Source organism: Gigantopelta aegis, chromosome 12 (genome assembly GCF_016097555.1).
Source record: "Gigantopelta aegis isolate Gae_Host chromosome 12, Gae_host_genome, whole genome shotgun sequence".
Lineage (NCBI taxonomy): Eukaryota > Metazoa > Mollusca > Gastropoda > Neomphalida > Peltospiridae > Gigantopelta > Gigantopelta aegis.
Window position 1 is genome coordinate 16729339 of NC_054710.1, and position 24448 is coordinate 16753786.

Genomic DNA, 24448 nt, shown 5'->3' on the forward strand with positions numbered 1-24448 from the left:
TTACGAAAAGAATAGTATGGCGCAACACATGGGATATCGGGGTTTATTGCTTTTATTGCTTATGCGGTATGAAAGCAGTTGATGACAACAGTTGATATAGATAGCACATGCGTGTATAAAAACCGTTGTTGGTTTTTGCAATGATTTAGGAACGTCTATAATTAACCACTCCAAAACGTCTAGTGCTTACGTGACAGGAGGAATTTAGTACAACATTTTAAAATGGGGCGTCAAGTTTACGGAAGAAAATACATAAGGAAATGCATTAGATACAAGTGTAGAATGGTAAATAAATTAGAAATATATAATTTTTTTTTAATGTACTAGTATTTTTATCGTATACATTCGTAATGTATTAAATATAATTAGATGGCATGTAGTTAGAAATAATGTATCCAAGTTGGCTAATGTTTTAATTTTGGTCGAAATGAGAAGAAACGTCAAGTGCTTCGTGAATTTCAAGATGGCTACTTAGCCAACACGTATTGTTATTTTTTTCGCTTCATGGTAAACGACGCCTTTGCTGAAGGGTATAATTTTCCGGTAAGATGAAACTGTAAACGGTTTTTAAAATGTAACTAACAGTAAGCATGGTATTGAAACTTTAGGGTAGTTATTATGGCTGGTGAATTCAGGAAATGGGTAAAGGGTAGGGCACTGTGTAGTTTCCTCCTTTTCTGCAGTGCAGCACTTCATGTTTTTAAAACTATCCTGACAGATGGATTAAAATTATATGTTATGGGGCTTGCTGATATTGTACATTTGCGTTATGTTCCATAATATAGTGGGGCTCGGGTGTGCACTGAATTAGCCATTGGCCAATTGGTTGTAAATATTTAATATTTTGAACAGAACATTCTTTCAATAAATTGTGGTTGCATATTGACTATTTAATAACTATTTTTGTTGATGTGGTAACTAAATTGTAATAAAAGTTATAAATTAATAGGAGTGCAATGATACACATCATACAGTAAAACAATGTTTAGCAATAAAAGAAACTATTGCAGTATACTATAGTTGATATTATTTAAATTTAATATTTATGGGGTTTTTTTCTAATGAAAGCAAATGGGATCAACTTTTTAATGAACTTTATTAGTTTCAGTTTGTCATGCTAAATTATTTAATTCATATTTTCTTCAAGAATATCAGTGGGCGGGACGTAGCCCAGTGGTAAAGCACTCGATTGTTGCACGGTCAGTCTAGGGATCGATCCCCGTCAGTGGGCCCATTGGGTTATTTCTCGTTCCAGCCATTACACCAAGACTGGTATATCAAAGGCTGTGGTATGTGTCATCCTGTCTGCTGTATGGTGCATATAAAAGATCCCTTGCTGCTAATGGAAAAATGTAGCAGGTTTCCTGTTTCCTCTCTAAGACTATAGGTCAGAATTACCAAATTTTTGACATCCAATAGCCGAAGATTAATAAACCAATGTGCTCTAGTGGTGTCGTTAAACAAAAAACAAAAATAAAGAATATCGGCATATTTACTACTTCGGGATTTAGTGCTGGCCTCTTGTCTTGCAATGTTCTGATGGTATCAGGGGCAGGGAAAAATTAAATTGTCAATCCCATAATCACTACCCCTTGGTATTGTGGTTTTTTTTCGATGAAAACAAAATCTAATTATGTACATTTAATATAATAAAATAAATAAAAAAGTATAAATTAAATTTTAACTCATATGTATATGTAAGTACAAGTATTCAGTACTGTGTCCAAATAATTATAGTAGATGAGACTGTTGCTGCTTTAGCAATCTGATTAAAATTAGCTCTACTGGGTCTACCAGTAGATCTAACAGCATTGCATGGACTGCCATGTCCAGGTGACATTTCATCTATAAATAACAATTTAAATATCGACCAATTACACTTCACCTTATATAGTGTTATTCGGGAGCATACAAATTCTAAAAATATCGGGCGAGACTAGTTACCAAATAGGCATACTTGGTCTATTTCAACATTGAAAAAAAACAGGGAGAAAAGTGCAGTAATAAACTCTGGATTGTATACTACTATTACTAGTATAAACAGATTTTATGGCAATACCATCACAGGTTTTTTTCCGTCTTGAAACAAATTTTATATAAAATTTTATATTGCAATTAGTTTCCGGCATACTTCGTAATTCACCCGAATCATTTCGTATACCCTCGGCATAATCCCGAATATTTTCAAATTATTTTCAAATCACTGGCAAGATTTTGCAAGTAAGGTTTTGATTGGCCGAATGAAAGGTCAATTGGACATGAGCTCCCAACGGGCTGCTGTTAGATCCACATATAATAGTGGAGCTAATTTTAATTTGATTGCTGCTTTAGCTAGCATCTGTTTAGACAAAACGATTAATAATATCATCGCTGATTGGATGAATTTGACAGAAATCATCTAAAAACCATGACAGTGACAAAAATTACACATCCTAGATGATCAACTACATACATAGATATATCGACTTTGATAAGATCAAGGACAAAAAGCATCGCCGGCTGCCATTTTGTGTCATCGCTAATTAACAAAATGCTGGGTCAAATAAAATACAAGGAAAGAATAAAATAAAACAATAAAAATTGGTAAGATGTAAGTGTGCTACATTTCATTTCAACTTATTTTCGTGCTTATATCCAATTACGGTTCAAGAATGCTGTCCTGGGCACACACCTCGGCTATCTGGGCTGTCTGTTCAGGTTAGTTGTTAGCTGGTTAGTGGTTAGTGAGAGAAAAGGGTGTAGTGGCCTTACACAGAGATAGACACTAACGCTTGCCCTCTCGCCCCAGGTGAGTAGAATTCCCTGGGGGCAAGTACAATTTAAATGGTACTAGTCCCCCAGGTGAGTAATACTGGGCAGTTGTGACCCAGATTCATGATGCAAACTATTTTGCCAATGAAACCCGTTAAACAAAAAAACTGTAGATGTATTTTATCAAAATAAATTGCCATGACAGATTAACAAAGTCAAAAAGTATCGTTTGGTCTTGATAAATCTGGATATTTACTGCAAACAGAATCTGAACTTCCTAGTTTTTGTTTCTGAATCCTGAAAATTGTCGTAATATTGCGATTATAGATGAGCCATGTTCGGAAGGGAATATGTGTTTTTATTTGTGTGTGTGTTTTGGTACTTTGTGTTCGTTTGGTCGGTAATAAATAAATGCATTGTAATAGATAATGTTGGCATTGATCGATTTTAACTAGCTGCTTCCAAACATCTCGAGTGGAGAGTTCCAAGTTTACCAGTGGACATCCGAGTGCATTAGGACAGAATAAAATAATTCAGTAACAGTAAAGATAATTCCTGAGTTGTATGACAAATTAATTTAATATTATAATTGCTATTATTTTTTGTGAATATCCCACCCTTTGCTGCCACATTTGTGTGGGGGGGGGGGGGGGGAGGGGTGTATGGTAATTAAAAAAAACAAAAACATTTACTGAATGACGACCAAGGTGGTGTACTTTACTGTAATGTTTATCATATGTAATTATGATCTTTTAAAAAGCATTGTTAGCCATAAACTTGTGACAATGTCTTCTGAATAAGGAATCTCCATTAAACAATGCGAAAACTAACCACAAATGACAACACATTTGAAATGTTGCTTTTATTCATTTTATTAGGGATGTCCATTATATTTTCACCATTAAAGATAAAGTACAAGCAACACAGTAATGTGTGTTCAATCCTTGAACAACTTGCTAGATTCCATATAGGTTTCGTCTTCTCAAACTGCTTCAATAATGAAATGTGTGTGGGGGGGGGCTAGTGATTTTATCTAGGGACTATTAACTTTCCTCAGCTACTAGCCCCCTGGGCCAGTGAAAATATTTCCTAATTTCTACCACTACTTACTTCATCCATTGAGCCCCTAAGAACTTGCTCTGGGTTGGAGCCAGTACCGGCCTGTACCTACCAGCCGGTCGTGTGCTACATATATCCTGTTTGTCGGATGGCGCATAATATGATATAAAAGTACGTTGCTACTAATGGAAAAATGTAGCGAGTTTCCTCTATAAGACGAAGTACTGTAAACCGGATTAATATTATGACATGTTTTGTTAGCGAATACGCACCTTTGCGCATGTTCGCAACATTTAAATTTTGTGAATGATCGTTGGCATCTGTAAAAAAACAAAAACTAAAAGGCCAATCCTGCCTATAACAATCTGGAAAAACACACCTCATTGTCAGAAAAACAGTGTTTCCTGTTGTAAACTCAACATCGAACAATTGTCTCTCGTACCGAGTAAAGAGGATTACCTACCTTGCACGTAACAGAAACAGCTCACGGCTTTAGTTGTTAACAATTAATATACCGGTATCTTTGGTAGCTGAAACAATTAATGTTTATTTGCCACTGATTGGTGTAGCAATCATTGGTAAATTTGTCCCTGCACGTAGAACTGGATTCAACTGGGTTAAGTAATAATTAGCCAACATTTGGACGACAAAATATGCAACAGTACACTGTTTTTTTTACGCTATACATTAAAACTAAAATACCACTTTGCGAACCAGTCAAAATAAATTGCACACACACCTAATAATAATAATAATAATAATAAATGGTGAGTTCATGTTCTGACTGTTTATTATTTTATTTCAGCGTATTCGCGGTTATTTTCGTCATGAAATAATATATTTTTTATTATTGGCCATGTATATAGCCGGCCCTCATTTGCCAAGTCTCTACACACAGCTATCGTTTATATAAAATCCAAAAATACATTGTACGGTTGTCGTATATATAGCCTCATCACTACGAGTCTGTTTTTCCGTGTTTTTCATGTCGCATCACAAGAAGAGTTCCAAATTTTAAAAAAGGAGTGTATCATGGAATTCCCTCAATCGTAGTTCAGTTAAAATATTTTGGACCATACAATAACTAGGTTTGGTATTCCAGATGAATGTAAGTTTCATTTATAATGCATATTCAGAGAAACAAGGCCCACTAACTCCGTGATTGAGCTTCTTTAACTGCAATATTACACACAAAAAAAGTTCACTAGCTGTCGGGCAAGTCAATAATAGTTATTTACTAGCCCAACATTGAATATCACTAGCCATGGGAGTGGAACTACCATAATCTAGAAGCCCAGCTTGAAGTTACATACATGTATATATTTAAAGCTGTATCTAACCAGCCGCGAGCGATTATTTTAGAAATAAATTAGTTCAATTGCCGTATCCTAACTGGACATGTCCGATGCGACACATTTATCTGTCGCGCCATACACATGCGGTTAGGATACAGTGATTGAAATCAGTTATTTCTAAAATAATCGCTCGGGGCCGGTTAGGTTCTTGGTATTGTAAAGCTAGTAACCTTGTATTCATAGCTCTTCTGTTCAATTTGATATTTAACTACATGACCCAAAATACAATTGAATTCAGTCAATTATATTAGCTACAATCAAAATACAGGAAAGGCTGCTGTTCGCCGACCACTAATTAGGTACATGTCATATATTAAGGGACAGACCCTAGTATTTAAACACTAAGGTAAGAGTCTGTGACGTTGATATATCCTTATAACCGTTCTCAGACGCACGTGTGTTTTGAAAAATACGAAAAATGCATTTTGTGATATTTAGGAACACCAGGATAACCAGAAACACTTCGATTGTACGGAAATGGATAATCTAAACAATAAAATATAAGTAATGTTTGATTTCAGTGATCATAAACGGTTCTAATAGTGAAAAATATGTCTTAGTGTTTAAAAACTAGTGTCTGTCCCTTTAATATTTCACCTATTAGCAGGGTTTTGTTCAGTTTCAAAAGTTATTAAAATCAACAGTCAATTGACACACATGGCCAGGGTTACTGCCAGAGGGTAAAATGGGTATGGCGCCATACCTAATTTTTGGTGCAGATTTTATTGTTTTAAGTTTACCTCTTTTGACCAAATAATGACTTTTTGAACCCTAAAACTAAATTTTTCTTTCAAGGGGAGCTCCCCATACCCCCTATTGACTGCGGCTGCATATTCAGCACACACATTGTAAATATAAAAATTCATAGCGTCATACAATTTTTTTTTTTCTGGTAGAAACACTGATGGCCAATTGAAGCCTAGCAGCGAATGATTTAAGGTGCTTGTACACAGCATAAAAGCACTTATTTACAATCACATAATAAGACTGACCTTGGTGGTGTTGTGGTTAAGCCATCGGACATAAGGCCGGTAGGTACAGGGTTCACAGCCCGTTACCGGCTCCCACCCATAGCAAGTTTTTTCTGATTCACTTTAAAGGAATGTTAAAGCAAGACTTTTGGACTGATATGCATATTCAGCGATACATAATGCACATTATTGCTTAATATCAACAAGTATAATCGTATAGTTAATTAATAAAACAGTTAAATGTGACGGCTATTATATATAACGGGCACAGCCATTTTGTACTATCCCAGTGAATACACCCTCTGGCGAGCTGGTGGCTATGTAATACCTAACGTGTCCCGTCAGGAATTGGTCTTCGAACTGAAGAAACAAAACATACCTGATTTTTGCAGATGCATCGCAATGTTCTCTAATAATATCCATCTCAGTAATACAGCAACGTGTAGATTTTTCAATACAAAATAAACCACCATTGTCAAAGTGTTGAAATAACTGTATTATGTTTTGTACATTTATTAACCCATGTACTGAAATAATAGTCGGAGTGTTTTCTTGGTTAATTGGTTTTTTCTTTCTGTGGCCTGTGCCTGTGGTTCCTGATTGGCAGGTGTATATTTAGACGGTCCCCAGACACTGTGTCTAGACACACTAAAAAGACGTGCCTCTTTTATTAAGATCACAGGGTATTGTGTGAAAACCTCGAATCGTAATGGACATTATCAGCCATCCTGTTTTATTACTGTAAATCATTCTGTAAAACCCTTGATTAAGTATACCAATTATGTAGTCCCAAAGAAAAGAAAGTTATCACTTGGATATCGTGAGTGGTCGTTTTTGGTGGAACGTACCCTACCAATAGGCCTAATAATAAGCATTTTCTCCTTTGGATTTTTTAAAAGAAAAAAATACTATAACTCCATTTCGTTATATTGATGCAAATTGAAATATATTTAGTTAAATAGTTTATTATACTATCAAGTCATTTATGTTGTTTTACAAGTCAGGTTGATGAAAGTGAAGCGGCTTGTATAGAGGAGATGAACAGAGCTGACGTCACTTCGCCCCAAGCTATACCACCAGACATCACAAAAACAAAACAAAATGGCTGCCCCCATTTAGCAGGAATAATCATGGGGTTTTATTAACTTTAAAATTACACGTATTTCATTTGTAACAGTGTCAGTATGTGTTGGTGGTCCGGTTATGCATCTTTCCAACACATAAGGCTCTTGTTGGACTTGACCCTACCTTTAAAGGGACATTCCTGAGTCTGCTGCACTTTTTAAGATGTTATCGACTAACAAAGACTTTTTAATGATTGTAATTACATATCAAATATATTTTTCTGCATTAAATATTAGTGGCTATATATTAAACATGTTTGTGATCATTCTAATATTTGTACTAGGTTAAATTTCATTTTAGTTTCAATTTTAGTTTTTTTCATACGTACAAAATTATTTGAAGACAAAATCCAGTTTAGGCTTATTACATATATTAAGACTACCAGAAACACATTGAATATACAGACATTGATATTCTAAACAAGAAAATATATTTAATGTGTAAGTTTAGTTTAATCGTAGAAATATTTCATCAGTCGGAAACATCTTACAGTGCTGCAAACTCGGGCATATCCCTTTAATAGTGCGTTTTGGTGGGGGTTTTAAACTTTAAGTTTCCCTAATTTAAAGGTTAACTTTACAATAAAGTTATGAATTATGAGTTGTACAGTTTAAATCTATTTTACTGCATACTTTTCATTTTATTCTCAACAACGAGTAAAAAGTTAGTCCTACTTTTGCTATTATGTAAGCGCTGCAAAGTGTATTACAGAATGCCTACACTAAAGAGGAAACATTTTGTTAGAATTGCATCGTAATCCACCATGTTTCAAAGATTCTAAACTATTTTAAAACATAAACAAAACTTGCTGTTCAATTTTCAACTGATGAGAAACACAAGTGTACGAGACAGGAGGGCAGGGACTCTGGGGAGGGCAACTGTCCACCTAGTGGTCGAGCAAATCCTCAAATTCTAGCAAAAACAATAGAGATATTCGGGTAAAATGTGATAACTTGAGAAGGGGCAGGATATTCACTTTTACAAAATATGTAAATACAGCATTTGACAAGGGTTTTTTCCCCCACTAGCCATTGGGCTAGTTATAGTAGTTATTTACTAGCCCAACACTGAATATCACTAGCCATGGGAGTGGGACTACCATAATCTAGAAGCCCTGTTGAAGCCTTTTTACCATGTATTTCCATCATTCTACCCACAAAATTAGTTGTAAAAATACATATTGATTTGTTTGCAACCCTGTACATGTATAGACATGTAGCTGTTTGGCAGAACACTAATTTGAATACATGTTGTTATCCAGATTCAGGTATTTTGGTTTAATTAGGGCAAAGACTAGTCTGTTCCCCTACAAAAATGGTAGCCTGTACATCTATGACTAGAAATGTCATTAATTAAATTTTGAAAACAAAGTGTTCCCTGCTAAACAGCCAAAAACAAGGATGTCTTTATAGGTGATGTCGTTTTAATATTTTCAGTACATACACTATACAAAAATTCAACCAAACTATTTCTGTGCTGGGGTTTCGTTAAACATTCAGTTCAATTCACTATTGAAGATAAAATGATACAAACTACCTGTACATTACTATTCAAAAGAGTTAACTCGTGGACCTTTTTTTTTTAGCCAAAAGGTAAGTTCAATGCGGGATTTTACAATCTAATTAAAATTAGCTCCACAATGACATGTGGATCTAACACCAGCCAGTTGGAGCTCATGTCCACCAATCAAAACCTTACTTGCAGAATCCTGCCAGTGATTTAAAAATAACTTGAAAACATTCTTAATTATTCTGAGGGTATACGACATGTTTCGGGTGAATTACGAATGCCTTAAAACATGTTTTATTTTATAAAATAAATAATTTGTAATGTAAAACTGAAGACTGATTTAGTGGGGTTTTTTTTATAAATAAATAAATAATTTTTAATGTAAAATTGAAGACTGATAACCCACCCCGTACGTATTGGTATGGTTCGCTGTACTTGCGGCCACTAAAATAGACTTGCCCGATATTTTTAGAATTTGTATGCTCCCAAATAATGTTATAAAAGGCGAAGTGTGATTGGTCAATATTTAAATTATTATTTACAGACGAAATGTTACCTGGACATTGGGGACTACGCAGTGTTGTTAGTTTTAAATCACTGGCAGGATTCAGCAAGTAAAGTTTTGATTGGTGGACATGAGCTCCAACTGGCTGGTGTTAGATCCACATGTAATTGTGGAGCTAATTTTAATTAGATTGGGGATTTTAAATATATATTTTTTTTTTTATAAAATTGAAATAGCCTTTATTGGAAATGGAAACATACATAGTGTCACCTCCCGATATTTGAGAATAATTTGACAAAACAGGTTTTGTCTGGTTATAACTTTGTTTTCTCACACACTCGTTGGTGAGAACACATATTTGTTCACACACATACGTGTGTAAATAATTTCAAGACATATGACTGGCTGCTCCCAGGTGATGACCAGGGCCCGGTTCCACGAAGCGATCTTAGCCCTAAGATCACCTCAAGTGCATATGTTAGCTGTGCAGTTACGGTGATCCTAGGGCTAAGATCGCTTCGTGGAATGGGGCCCAGGTCACCAATGCCATATATCCAATTAAAAAACAGCATGGTGGAAATCGATTACACTGTGATGTACATGTATAGTTAACCTGGCAATCATGTATCTGTCATGCGTAAGGCATCTACAAGTGCAAAGGGTTGTAAATATCTTTTAGTCAATAAAGATGTTAAAATTTGCTTAAAACCTGGTTTTTCAGGATATGTAAGAAATAGAATAATACATTCATGGTCATTAGATACCATTTATCTCACAACTCTTTTAAAAACGTATTCAACTTGCTTTTGCTCGTTAGATACATTTTAAAACAACTTGTTGTGAGATAAATGGTATCTAACAGCCACTCATGTATTATTCTCTATTTAAAGTTAACTCTTAAGACCACATAAGGACTAACTAATACTACTACTACTATTATTACTATTATTATTATTATTATTATTATTAGTCCCCTACCAGTCCACCAACCAGACAGGACTATAGGTTTCTTCTCTGCTGCCTTATATATAGTTTTATGGACCTTTTTTCTGCATTGCTTCAAGATTATGAGCTGGGTTTTTTATGTATGGCTTTAGCAAGTACTGGTACAGACCCAGTTTAACTTTCAAGGTTTGACAGAGTTTATGGCCCATGAGCTCGGATAAAAAATATTATTTCCCTACGTAATTTCTTTTGGTAGTGCCTCAAGATATAGAGGATATTTCTTGTTGTTTGTCAAACATAATTTATATCATTGAGTGAAGTTTGCAGTCATATCTTATGAGTGACGAGTGTGATATGATTGCAGACTTCACGAGATGAGATATAAATCATATTTGACAAAAAAGATCAAATTTTCTATTTATTATATAACTTTTGACAATTTACTTTTATTTTTAAAATGCCAGCATCAAAATAGTTCCGGGTTTTTTACAGTGAAGATATCACTTTTTACAGTGACGATAACACATTTTAGAGTGAAATTTTCACTCTAAAATGTGTTATCGACACTGAGTGACTGATAACACTTTTATTTAACCAATATTTTAAGATATTTCACAAAATGTTATGTAATAAATTGAGCTAACATTTTGTGTATAGCTTTATAGTGAACCTAATTTAAAACACAGATATCGATAAAGGAAACCCGCTGTTGCCACTTCCTGTGCTACTCTTTTCAGTTGGCAGTAAGGGATCTTTTATATACACCATCCCACAGGGTAGTACATACCACAGCCTTTGATATACCAGTCGTAGTGCACTGGCCGGAACTAGAAACAGCCCACCGACGGGAATCAATCGATCCCGGACCGACCGCGCGCTGTGCCACGGGGCTACATGTTTAAAGCAGAAGTCAAAGAAATAACAGTTTAAAAAGTAGTTTGTTTTATTTAACGATGCCAGTAGAGCACATTGATTTTTTATCTTATCATCGGCTGTTGGACATCAAACATATGGTCATTCTGATACTGTTTTTAGAGGAAACCTGCTGCTGCCACATGGGTTACTCTTTTATGACAGGCAGCAAGGGATCTTTTATTTGCAGGCAGGATAGCACAAACCATGGCCTTTATTGAACCAGTTATGGATCACTGGTCGGTGCAAGTGGTTTACACCTACCCATTGAGCCTTGCAGAGCACTCACTCAGGGTTTAGAGTCCGTATCTGGATTAAAAATCCCATGCTTCGACTGGGATTTGAACCCAGTACCTACCAGCCTGTAGACCAATGGCCTAACAACGATGCCACTGAGGCCGGTTAAAAAAAACTAGATGAATGCTAATAGTAGTATTGTTTTTCGTTTCAGTTTCTCCGTTTGAAGACTGGTGTGTGATCAAAACTGCACATCAGACTGGGGTGCTATGACTCTAAGAGAAAATTGTGTAATCAAACTGCACATCAGACTGGGGTGCTATGTCTCTAAAAGAAAATTGTGTGGCCTAGTTAGCTGTCTTTCACCAGTAATATGGATCAGCATAACCAGTACTCAGTTGGTGTCATCTCTGTATAGATCAGCAGATGACATGGTTTGAAGATGTGAACAGTTAACATAATACTTCAGGTTTTAACGAAACTCACAACTGGAAGGAGAAATATGACATCACACTTAAATGCTAAATGTGTTGAAAGCATCACAACTTGATGAAATTCAAAACTCGAAGGAGAAATATGACATCCCACTTAAATGCTAAATGTGTTGAAAGCATCACTAGCTGATGAAACTCCAAACTCGAAGGAGAAATATGACATCCCACTTAAATGCTAAATGTGTTGAAAGCATCACTAGCTGATGAAACTCCAAACTGGAAGGAGAAATATAACATCACACTTAAATGCTAAATGTGTTGAAAGCATCACTAGCTGATGAAATTCAAAACTGGAAGGAGAAATATGACATCACACTTAAGTGCTAAATGTGTTGAAAGAAACGAGAAATTGCCTATCTCAGGGTCACAGGTTGATGAGCCGTGTTAAATTCCAGGAGAACAAGACTTTATAGAAGTCTGCCCTCGATATAGTTGGAGATTTCGAATAAGTTTCATATTTATTGAAGTACAGTTAGACTATTCCTTGGATACAGTGCCGGATACGTATGTAGTGTCACATGTAGGTGTCGGGAGTGTGACAGTGTTACAATCAAGTAAACAAGACTTGGTGGATAGACGTGTGTCCTTGACTTGACAGTAGTTTGATTGTAAAATTCTAGTAATACAGTAAAGTATTTTAGTCTCCAGTTAGTTTGAAAATATAGTTGAAGAATATTCAAAAACACTTGAAAACACACCTATTGAGCATTTGAAGATATTATTTAAGAAGATTAAAAAACACTTAAAAATACCACTGTTAAGCATTTGAAAATATTGAAGAATATTCAAAAACACTTGAACACATATATTGAGCATATGAAGATATTATTTAACAAGATTCAAAAACATTTGAAAATATCGCTATTGAGCATTTGAAGATATATTGTAGAAGATTCAAAAACACTTGAAAACACAACTATTGATGATTTGATCACTAGCTGTTAAATTAATCAGTATTTCAGTTGTGAAATGTCTGGCACAGAGATTTCAGAAACACATGACATCCAGCTGGAGACAGCTGCAAGCTTTAGGTCTGATCATCAACAACAGTTGTTACGTAATACTTCAGTAAGTAAGAAACAGAAGCTGTGGAACTCTCACCTAAACTCCCGGGACCATGTGAACGAACTTCCTGTGAACCCTCCGAGTGAATGTTTCCAAAAGCTGATCTCATTTTGTAAAGAACATTGTTCCATTCCACGCCTGACGATGTTTCCGTGCACAGACTGCGCTGAACATTTCGTGGATGCGATTAGCAGACAGATCCACGTAATGCAGAAACATGCAAACCTTCTCTTCTCCTGCGAAGTGTGCCGGAAAATATTTGCAACCAAGAGTGAAAAGACCCGACATATCAAGTCAACTCACAAAAAAATCATTTACTACGATAATGCAAAGTGTAGTTTTAAATACCCGTGTAAAGTCTGCAACAAAGTGGAGTTTGATTCTTTTACGGAGCTAGTGTCTCACTCGCCATGCTTGCAGGGTGCACCACAAAGAAGTGACAAACCTGTATTACAAACATTGAAGAGAAAGGTTCTGAAGGATCATTGCTCTGTTGGGATCCCAACAAAAACAAGCAAGACTGAGACAAAGGAGGATTTGGTCTTGGTGCAGGATGGAGACAAATTCTTCTCTTTTGATTTTCTCAATGACTGTGACAAAACAGATGGTACCTCTTCAGACCATCAAGAAAAGACGGTGTTTGATGACAAGGATGTGGTTACACGTGTGCATGACGGTGATGGTTTATCTCGGTCAATCTGTGGCACTAACAACACGATGTCTGAAGGACGTGCTTGTCCAGTTTTGATGTCCACAGCTAAATCAAGTCTTACAAGTAAATTTGGCTCAGAGCTAGAATCAAAATCAAGTCTTACAAGTGAAGTAGGCTCAAAGGCTCAGAATAATATTGATGACAGTAAGTCATTCAGTGTGTTCCAGATTGATAACAACAGCATGTGTACTTCATCCGATCTGTTAGAGGAGCCTACTGATGACAGAGATTCATCTGGTTTGATGCATTTTGATCATGATAACAGTAATTCGGCCACTCGTTTCCAGAATAATAGTGTTGAATGTAATTCATCCAATGTCTTGAACATTAATAATAACAACAACACATGTACTTCATCGAGTCTGTTAATACACAATGAGAAGGATACCAAACATGATGAGGATGAGGAGAGACTAAGACTCTCACTTTGCTCAGTGTCGGAACAGAACATGAGTGACTGTGAAGCTGTACTGGACACTGAAGTGTGTGGTCCAGGTGAAAGCTACCACTTCATGGAGGGCGGTGAGTCGTGGACTATCTCTAGAAACACAGACCCTGATGATGCAGAGCCAGACTCAAATACAACACTTACAAACGCGGGTGAATCTGAGTTGATATCTAGTGATGGTGAAAAGTCACCTGCATGTCTGCTGAACAGTGAAAGATCCAGAGACAGTGTGCGTACCTGTACCGATACATCAGTTGAAGAGTTGCAAACTGGTACTTACGATGTGACAGCACACAGACTTGTCACTGATCATTGTACCCCTGTATTAGTTGATGAATTAAGTAGTAATTATGCTGTTATTGATGGGTCTTACACTGGTACTACTAGTCCTGAATCAGTTGATAAATTAAGCACTAATTATGCTGTTGTATCGGTTGATGGGTCTTACACTGATACTACTACCCATGTATCAGTTGATGGGCCACACGCTAGTACCTCTACTACTCTTTCAACTGATGTATTGTGTACAAATACTGCTGTTCTTGTATCAACAGAAGAGTTGTACAATGTTTCTACTGCAATATCATCTGATGGGTTGTACTCTGATACTTGTAATACTGTATCGGGTTATGAATTATACACAGATGCCTGTGCACCGGCAAGTGAATTATACTCAAATGCTGGTGCTACTGTATCAGCTGAGGAATTATGCACAGGTATTTCAGGAGCTGGGTTAGTGAAGATCGAAGAAACAGCTTCTGGTCTGGAGAGCTGTTCCTTGTGTCATCAGGTATTCATTGGCAGCCTGCAGTTCAAACAACACATCAGTCTGTGTCACAGCCTTCCAATGAACGAAGCAGTGGTAGCTGATGCTGAAGTAGAAGTGAATGTGGCTGACGATTCATCTTGTGAAGTGTGTGATCTCTGTAACGAACAGTTTGAAACCCTCTCACAGATGAAGGATCATATTGTGTCTGTTCATGCTGCAACCTGTGAAGTTGGTACTTCTCTGCAGTCAACTGCTGGTGTTCTCAATGATGTTTTGCATGTCACACCTACATCACAGTATGTAGTTGAAGGAACTGGTTCTCCAGAAGTTGTGTTTGCAGAAAGCAAAGTGTTTGGAGTAAATATGGATTCATTCTGTAGGTTTCCTGAACATGATGTGAAAGAAGATATGTTAAACAATGTGAATAATTTGATCATGGATGATAAGACGGTAATGTTACATAACAACTTGGACAATGAAACAAAAGATACAAAAATTAATAATTATTCACCCACTGGTGGTGATGACCCAAAAAAGAAACGAAAGTGTGTGAAAAGAAGGTCGAAACTGTTAGAATGCCTTGAGTCAGTTTCAACAAATTTGTTAATAAATGATGAGGACCATGTGACAAACCATAGGAGATACAAAACACGACAGTATGTTAGAGATAAAACACTGCATGCTGTCATGGCGTCAACTGAACAAATGGCAGCAGGTCAATCATCTACTTCTGGCAGTGATTCTGCTACGAAATCCATTAACGTTGATAATATGTCACATTTTGAAGAAATAGCTGCAAGTGGTTCTGCAAAATTGGCCAAAACATCCTCCAAAAGATGTGACATGGATAGTGATAGGGTGTCAAAACCATCAAAGGATATGCTTAGTTGTAGTCATTGCCGCTATCTGTTTTTTTCATGTGCATTATTGCAACAGATGCACATGGAGAGGCATCATGGTGCACCAGCTGTAGTTCCAGTTACAATTGTAAAGTCAAACAGTAATGACATTCCATTCCAGTGTTCTCAGTGTCATAAAGTATTTAAAGACGAAAGGTCATTGACTGTACACACCATGCTGCCTCACAGTAAAAACTACATGTACTATCCTTGTGATCTGTGTAAAAAGGTCTTTGCCTACCCCGGCTTAAAACGGAGGCATATGGCCAGCATACACTATGTGAGGGATTGCGACACAAACAACATGGCACGGGCAGTGATGCTAACATCTGGCAGTGCTCAGCCATCCAGCAGCAAGATAAACGAAGATGAAGATGATGATGATGATGATTTCAATTCTGATTTATCTGCCTTGGCACCCCAGGGTGTATCTGTGAGTGATAAAGTGTTTGTTCCCTTTTCTCTCACCAATCCATCTGACTCGGGAAATACTTCACCTGCAGGTGCTTCTGCTGATAATGATGCAAACTTTTCTTCAACAGATGATTCTGCAGTAGCTGCATCTGTTGGTGGTAGTAATGTTACAGATATTTTACAGAGTGATCAGTGTTCCTACACAACTGACAGTGAACAGAAAATGAAATCATCAAGATCTTTAAGTTCTTCTAACATTTGTAAAGTTTCATGTTCAGATACAACAGTAGGTGTAACTAACGATTTGTCAAATATTATGTTTCCATGTAAGTTCTGCGATAACGAGTTTGATACATTGAAGAAGCTTGCTAATCATGCCATCAATGTGCACAGAAGCATGAGACCATCCTCTATGTCTAATGAACTCTTTCCTTGTAAGTTTTGTGGCAAGGAGTTCTCCTCCCTTGAGAAGCTTGGAAACCATGCCGTCAACGCCCACAGCGAGGACATGCCTCAGGCTCGGTATCCCTGTGAGTGTGGCAAGTTGTTCACCACGACATCCGGTCTAATTGTGCATCTCCGCTACTCGTGCAGACTGAACCGTGAATCTGCAGGCCAGAGGCCTGTCCAGGCACCGAATAACGTCAAGATGTTTCAGTGCCAGTTCTGTGACCACTGGTTTCTGTCTCCTGTTCACCTGAAGAACCACGCTCGCAGGTCCCACCCCAGTAAAGTGTCACTGATTGAGGATCAGTGATGGAGGAGTTGCCACTCAATCTCTGGCTGAGGTAGACGGTCACAAGCAGAAACATACGTCACAAGCCAGAAACATAAATAGCGGGTTGACATGAAACTGTTCAGTTCAGTTTTGCGCTAGTCTTTCTAGGAAAGCAGATTGAGTACACCTCTGAATTGATTTTGACGACATTATCTGACAACAAACAAAACGATAGTTCAAGCAGAAAGATAAATAGCAGGTTGACATGGAACTGTTCAGTTCAGTTTTGCACTAGTCTTTCCAGGAAAGCAGATTGAATACATCTCTGAATTAATTTTGAAGACATTATCTAACAACAAACAAAAACATAGTTCAAGCAGAAACATAAATAGCAGGTTGACATGGAACTGTTCAGTTCAGGTTTGAACTAGTCTTTCCAGGAAAGCAGATTGAATACACCTCCAAATTGATTTTGACGACATTATCTGACAACAAACAAAACGATAGTTCAAATTAATTTGCAAATGCTCACTTCCATGCTGCCTACCTCATCCTGCCTGATGGGTGCGCCATCTTCTATTATCCAGGCTCCATATTCATAAACATACTTAAGTGAATGTATGATACTTATCTATGTACTTTAAGTATGTATTTAGGTATCATACATTGACTTAAGTACGGTTATGAATACGGAGCCTGGGCCCTGTTTCACGAAGCGATCTTAGCCCTAAGATTACCGTAGGCGCATAGCTACCCTATGCACTTAAGTTGATCTTAGGGCAAAGATCGCTTCGTGGAATGGGGCCCATGGATGTGATTGTTCAACTGTCTGTCTTATTTGAGCCGTTTCACAGATATTAGTTTTGATCTGAAATCATCAGTATGGTATACAGATTATTAAAGATCACTTAAGCTTTTATTTTCTAAAGGATATGATATCCCCAATCAGGCTTTCTGCCAGAACCCCCCATCCTGAGTCAGGCCACCGATCTTATCGGAGGTCGGACTCTGGATGGGCGTGTTCGAAACCCAAGTGGTGTATGAGCACGTTAAAGTAGTTATCTATCTGCCAGAAACTGTTTAGGGAACTTAATAAAAACAAAACAGATCATAACTACACCTACTATAGTCTGCCCTATCCTACAAGAAAGAAAGAAACAAAGATTTTGTAACTAATTTCATTTTTGTTTGAGGTATGAAGAAAAGTAAAAATGTGTTGGAAATAAAAATAAATAAAAATTACAATTTTTTGTGTGCAATTTAGAAAACTTGTAGTAAATTCCTTAGAATGAAAAAAAGGCATTGCCAGTGGGAAGGACTAAAGGTGGTGATGTGTTGGAAATTAGACACAACATTTTATATACTTTGACAAATTTTAAACAGCATGTCTATTACTATAATCTTTCTAAAAAATATATAAAAACTTATCCATTAATTTCCAAGATTTTTAGTGTATGTAATTTTATCCTTCATTCCTTCTCGCAGAAACACTGCGAATTATTAATGAGTGACTTGTCTGTTTTTATCACAAAACCAAGAATACACTTATTATTAGCATTACTGTACTGTAATTGTTATAAGCATATATTTCATTATCTTCATTTGAATGAATGAATGAATGAATGAATGAATGGAAGCAAATGAATACAGATTTAACGACACCCGGTTACTGGGTGTCGAACAAAGATATCATTATTTGCAAAAGAAATGAAAACGTTTACTAATTTTTGTTCTGTGATTTCTTTGGAGTGTCTGCTTTAATGTAATGATCAGTGGCGGATCCAGAAAATCCACTGGGGGGGGGGGGGGGGGGGGGGGGGGCAATGACATGAGACCAAATGCTAATGGAACTTTGGGTGAGGTTTGGAGGGGATTGTAAAAAAATTAAAATTAATATATAATAAAATTATAACTGTCGCAAAAATTTAGGGAGGGGGGAGGGAGCCCCCCACCCCCCTAGATCCGCCTCTGATGATAACACAGATACGTTTTTGTGACATAAATGTTTCTTGATTATATTCAATTAAAAAGTGTTGCATGTCGACTGTCCTGTTAAAATACGTATTGATGTTTGGCCGATTAGTATTTGGTAAGAGAGAAGTCTGTAGACCATTTGGTAGGAGAGTAGGATAGAAGTCTGTAGACCATTTGGTAGGAGAGAAGTCTGTAGACCATTTGGTAGGAGAGAAGTCTGTAGACCATTTGCCATGATTTGGTAGGCAAGAAGTCTGTAGACCATTTAGTAGGAGAGAAGTCTGTAGACCATTTGGTAGGAGAGAAGTCTGTAGACCATTTAGTAGGAGAGAAGTCTGTAGACCATATAGTAGGAGAGAAGTCTGTGGACCATTCGGTAGGAGAGAAGTCTGTAGACCATTCGGTAGGAGACAAGTCTGTAGACCATTTGGTAGGAGAGAAGTTTGTGGACCATTTGGTAGGAGAGAAGTCTGTAGACCATATAGTTGTCTGGTGCCTCATACAGACTGGGGTGGGATTTCGCTCAGTCGGTTGAGTGCACGCATGGGCTACTTGCGTCGCAGGATCAAACCACCATCGATGGATCCAATCACCTGATTGGGGGTTTTCTCGTTCCAACCTGTGCACTACAACTGATCAAAGGTCATGGTATGTGCTTTCCTGTAGGAAAGTGTATATAAAAGATTCCTTGCTGCATTTGGAAAAATGTTGCAGGTTTCCTCTGATTATTGAGTGACCAAATGTTTGACATCCAATGGCTGATGATTAATTAATCAGTGTGCTCTAGTGGTGTCCTTAAACAAAACAAACAATCGGTGCAGTTTAATCACTTTCCAAGAGATGCATATGCCCCACAATTTAGTACTTAGTATGCTGGCAGACACAATATACGTAAAATACTACAACTCAAAACACATTTTGTAGGAAGCTTCCTTGGCACATGAAGAAACAAATTTGCCACTAGTGGTCTGAGGGCGATGCCCAAAGGGAAAAAATTAAGCCTACTTTCATAAACGCTACAACGGAGTATTCTTCATATTGTATAACGGTCAACAGATGCTTTATCTAATTTGTAAGGCGGAATGCACTCGTACATGTAGCTGAGTGGTAAAAACGCTCGCCTGATGCGCGGTTTGCTTAGGATCGATCCTTATCGGTGACCCATTGGGCTATTTCTTGTTCCAGCCAGTGACAGATATATCAAAGGTTGTGGTATGTGCTATCCTGTTTGTGGGATGGCGCATATAAAAGATCCCTTGCTGCTAATTGAAAAGAGTACCCCATGAAGTGGCGACAGTGGGTTTCCTTTATCAGTATCTGTGTGGTCCTTTGCTACTAGTGGAGAAAAATGTAGCGGGTTTCCTATCTTAAAGCTGTATTCTAACCGGCAGCGAGCGATTATTTTAGAAGTCATTGATTTCAATATCCATATCCTAACTGGACGTGTGCGACTCTACGGATAAATCTGTCGCGTCGTACGCGTGTAGTTAGGATACGGCAATTGAAATCAATGACTTAAAATAATTGCTTGTGGCCGGTTAGGATACAGCTTAAGACTATGGGAGAATTACCATGTTAGACATCCAATAGCAGATGATAAATAAATAAATGTGCTCTAGTGGTGTCATTAAACAAAACAAACTTTAACTTTAATTTGTCAATGTCATTAATGTTGGGTCGGCAGGGTAGGGTTGAAGTTTACTATAGTCAAAAAGTGAAATGCATTTAAACTGTTATTTCTTTGACTTCTTCTCCAAAAGGGGGGCACAGCGCGCGGTCGGTCCGAGATCGATTCCCGTCAGTGGGCCCATTGGGCTATTTCTCGTTCCAGCCAGTGCACTACGACTGGTATATCAATGGCTGTGGTATGTACTACCCTGTCTGTGGGATGGTCAATATAACAGATCCTTGGCTGTTAATCGAAAAGATTAGCCCATGGATTGACGACAGCAGGTTTCCTTTATTAATATCTGTGTGGTCCTTAACCATGTCTGATGCCATATAACCGTAAATAAAATGTGTTGAGTGCGTCGTTAAATTTTTTTAAAACGTCCTGACCAATTCCAGCCAGATTTTGTGGTAAGCTTGCTTGACACACGGAGAAACAAATTTTGTAATTGTAGCGCGCGCACGCACACACACACACACACTGCCTAATGCCGGTTCTAAAAGGTGAAATTAAGCGAATTTAAAAAAGATCATCTTCTCTACTTAAAGAAATGTCATTAATGTTTGTTCCCAAGGTTTGGGTGAAGTTTGTTATAGTGAAATGCATTTAAACTGTTTCTTTGATTCTTCTCTAAGATTACTGTACCAATTCCAACCAAATGTTGTGGGAAGCGTCCTTGGCACATTGTGTGTGTGTGTGTGGTGGGGAAGGGGCGGGGGGGGGGGAGATTTGGTCATTGTGACTACCTGATGGCGGGACCCAAAAGGTAAAACTTGGCCTTTTTTTTTTATCTTAAGGCCCAATTTACGATGCTCGTTTTTCTTAAAGGGACACGCCCTAGTTGTTAACCATTACGCCGTTGTTTTTCGCTATTAAACCCATTTTTTTCACAAATAAAGTTGCACTTTACTTAACGTTTATTATTTAGACTATACATTTCCATTCACCTGAAGTGTTTTTTGGTAATCCTGGTGTTTGTAATACCACAAAAAGCATTTTTCATATTTCATAAAATGCCACGGGCCTCTGAGAAAAAACCGTTGAGCAGACAAGGTCTAATCTATTTTTAGAGGGGATATTCCCATTTCAGTGTCACAGACGTTGGTATACCATGTGACCGTTATCATTTTGGTTCGGTTTGTTTTCTCGTGCACGGTTCGCGCAATCAACATCCGATTTGTTGTCGTTTGCTTGTTGTTCATTTGTGAGATTTTTCTTCACAGTTCGTGAACATTTTCAGTAACAATAAAGTTCAGACAAGTAAGTATCTCAATACAAAACGTTACAAACCCTTAAAACCAATAATTTTGCTACGTCTTACGATATCTGGAGAGGGGATACAACCAGGACAGAACAGTTGGAACATGTCCAGGAAAGGTGAAAGGAACGCACCCCAAGTCTGTGCGCACTCTGTGAAATTTGTCGTGACGTAGGCATTGTTGTGCTTCGAGCGACATCTACCGGTGACGTCAGAATACTAACTTTCAAAATTATTTCAAGCAATTGGGACATGGGGATTCCCATGGTATTTATCGATATAAAACCTGCTTTTTCACTCCATTTGATAAAAACGTGATCTAAGTGTGTTACAGGTTTGTAGATTAACCAAATTATAATTTATTTTCGCTGGATGGAACTAGGGCGTGCGGCTTTAAACGCAGGTGTTTGACCATTTTAAATGTATCTTCCCATTTGGTTGTCCGGAAATTTGTTCGCGCAAGTAGTCTGCTGTTTGACTGATTATTTCATGGCAGACAGCTTTGAAGTGGCAGCTATTTGACTGAAGTTGACAGGGGAGAGCATGTAGTTTGTAAACGTGTAACTTGTTGACATTGAAGACTTGTTTGTGGTAAATCCGACCCATGCAAAAGTAGTGTTTTTTGTGTAAAATGGGTGTACCAATGAGATTTGTAAAAATGGCTCTGCGCAAGACGTCGAAATAACGTGTTTGTTTTGAACAACACTTTAATCTTTACATTGACAAGCCACTGCTTCCAGACTCTATCAAGGCTGGGTACTTAAAAATACCCGTTGTACCTTTTGTCCCCAACTCTTTACGGTACTTTAAGTATCAAAACTAAGGACATGGGGGAAAATACGTGCTGTAGCAAGGTGACATGTGCCCGCTGTTGTCAGTTGGATCATATACACTGCGAGGGTAAAGATTTTGCGTACTCATGAGTGTCCAAGATACAAACTTGAAAAGCGGATGGACAACAGTGACAGATCCAGAAAATCCATTGGGGGGGGGTGGGGGGGGGGGAGGGGGGTGGGGGGGGGGTGGGGGGGGGGGGGGGGGGGGGGGTGGGGTTATGGGGGGGGTTATGGGGGGGGGGGGGGGGGGGGGGGGGGAGTATTGGTAGGAAGGTCGGAAGGAAATTATTTTTTTTTTATTTTTTTTTGTGGGGGGGGGGGGGGGGGGGGGGGGGGGGGGGGGGGGGGGGGGGGGGGGGGACAGTGACATGAAGTGGAATGCCAAGGGAACTTTTTGGGAGGTTTGGAGAGGGTTGATTGATTGAATGTTTGTTTAACGACACCCCAGCACAAAAATACATATCGGCTATTGGGTGTCACAAATGGTAAGTATATGAACATATTTGTATAGACTCATGTAAAACCACAGTGTAAGGAGCTGTGGTGGGTGGGGGGGGGGTGGGGGTGGGAGTATAATACAATATATAAAATCAAGTTAAGTATATCTTAAAATTTTGTATAGAAGTCAAAGTTTTTTAAAAACTTTACAATTAACATTGGATGGAATTTAAACGATTCCAAAACATTTCTGTTGCCAAATATATCATTTCTTGTCGGCTTGAGATGATCACACTCCAACAAAATGTGCCGCACAGTCAGTGTACCCTGACAGTGTTCACACTGAGGAGGAGGGTCCTTCTTTAAAATAAATGAATGCGTCAAATATGTATGGCCGATGCGGGCACGGCATAAGACTACTTCATCCTTTCTGCATCGCCTGTAGGATGACTGCCACTCTCCCAGGACTGCCTTGACAGAATGAAGCTTATTCGCAACCGCACCGTCCCAATCATCTTGCCAAGTCGAAAAGATATATTGGTTAATATGAAATTTAAAATCACTGTAGGGGACACCAACATGGACACGGGGCAAGTTCAAAGCAGACTTGGCAGCAACATCTGCCTTTTCGTTACCCCTAATGCCAACATGGCTAGGTACCCAACACAGTATAACATCTTTATTGGCAATTGATAAAAAGACACACACTTTCGTATCACCATCCCAACTAAGGGGTGCTCCAATTTCATGTACTGTAGAGCTTGAAGACACGAAAGTGAGTCTGTAAAAATAATATACTTGGATGCATATGAATCCTTAATCTGTTCCAGGGCTTTAATGATTGCCCAAATTTCAGCAGTAAAGACTGATGCTGAATCGGGCAATCTCATGGAAATTATTGTGTCTGATGGAAACACTGTAGCACAAGCCACAGAATTCCCATCCCGTGATCCGTCTGTGTAAACAGGAATGTAATCACAGTACCGCTCTTGGATTTCCATGAAATGTTGTTTATAAATAACTGCATCTGTGCGATCTTTTTTTAGATGCACAAGATCGAATACAATTTTTGGTGGTTTGATATACCAAGGTGGCAAAATAAAATATGAAGGCGTTTCCAAAATGTCTGTTAAATCAATGTTGGAAACTGATAAAAACTGCTTAATGCGAAGACCAAATGTTCGAATCGCATTCGGTTTCGCATCAAATAACTTCATATATTTATTATTAAACACCGCATTGTGTGCAGGATGTTTTGGCATTGATTTAATCTTTGTAGCATACTGCAGAGAAAGCTTTGCACGTCTAGCACCCAAACTAGGTTCGTGTGCATCGACGTACAAGCTCTCCACAGGAGATGTTTTGAAAGCACCAAGACAAAGCCT

The 24448-nt window shown here is 38.0% G+C and overlaps 1 protein-coding gene across 1 annotated transcript; it reads left to right on the forward strand.

Annotated features, from left to right (window-relative positions):
* Window positions 1-224: 224 nt before the first annotated feature.
* Window positions 225-18608, forward strand: LOC121386408. The gene is made up of 2 exons (XM_041517295.1): window positions 225-285; window positions 11584-18608. The coding sequence occupies exon 2, from the start codon at window positions 12833-12835 to the stop codon at window positions 16925-16927; it is 4095 nt and encodes a 1364-aa protein (XP_041373229.1). The 5' UTR covers window positions 225-285; window positions 11584-12832; the 3' UTR covers window positions 16928-18608.
* Window positions 18609-24448: the final 5840 nt, after the last annotated feature.

Excerpts from the sequence above, each read along its gene's own strand:
- LOC121386408 (XM_041517295.1), top strand. The coding sequence starts at position 12,833 with ATGTCTGGCACAGAGATTTCAGAAACACATGACATCCAGCTGGAGACA.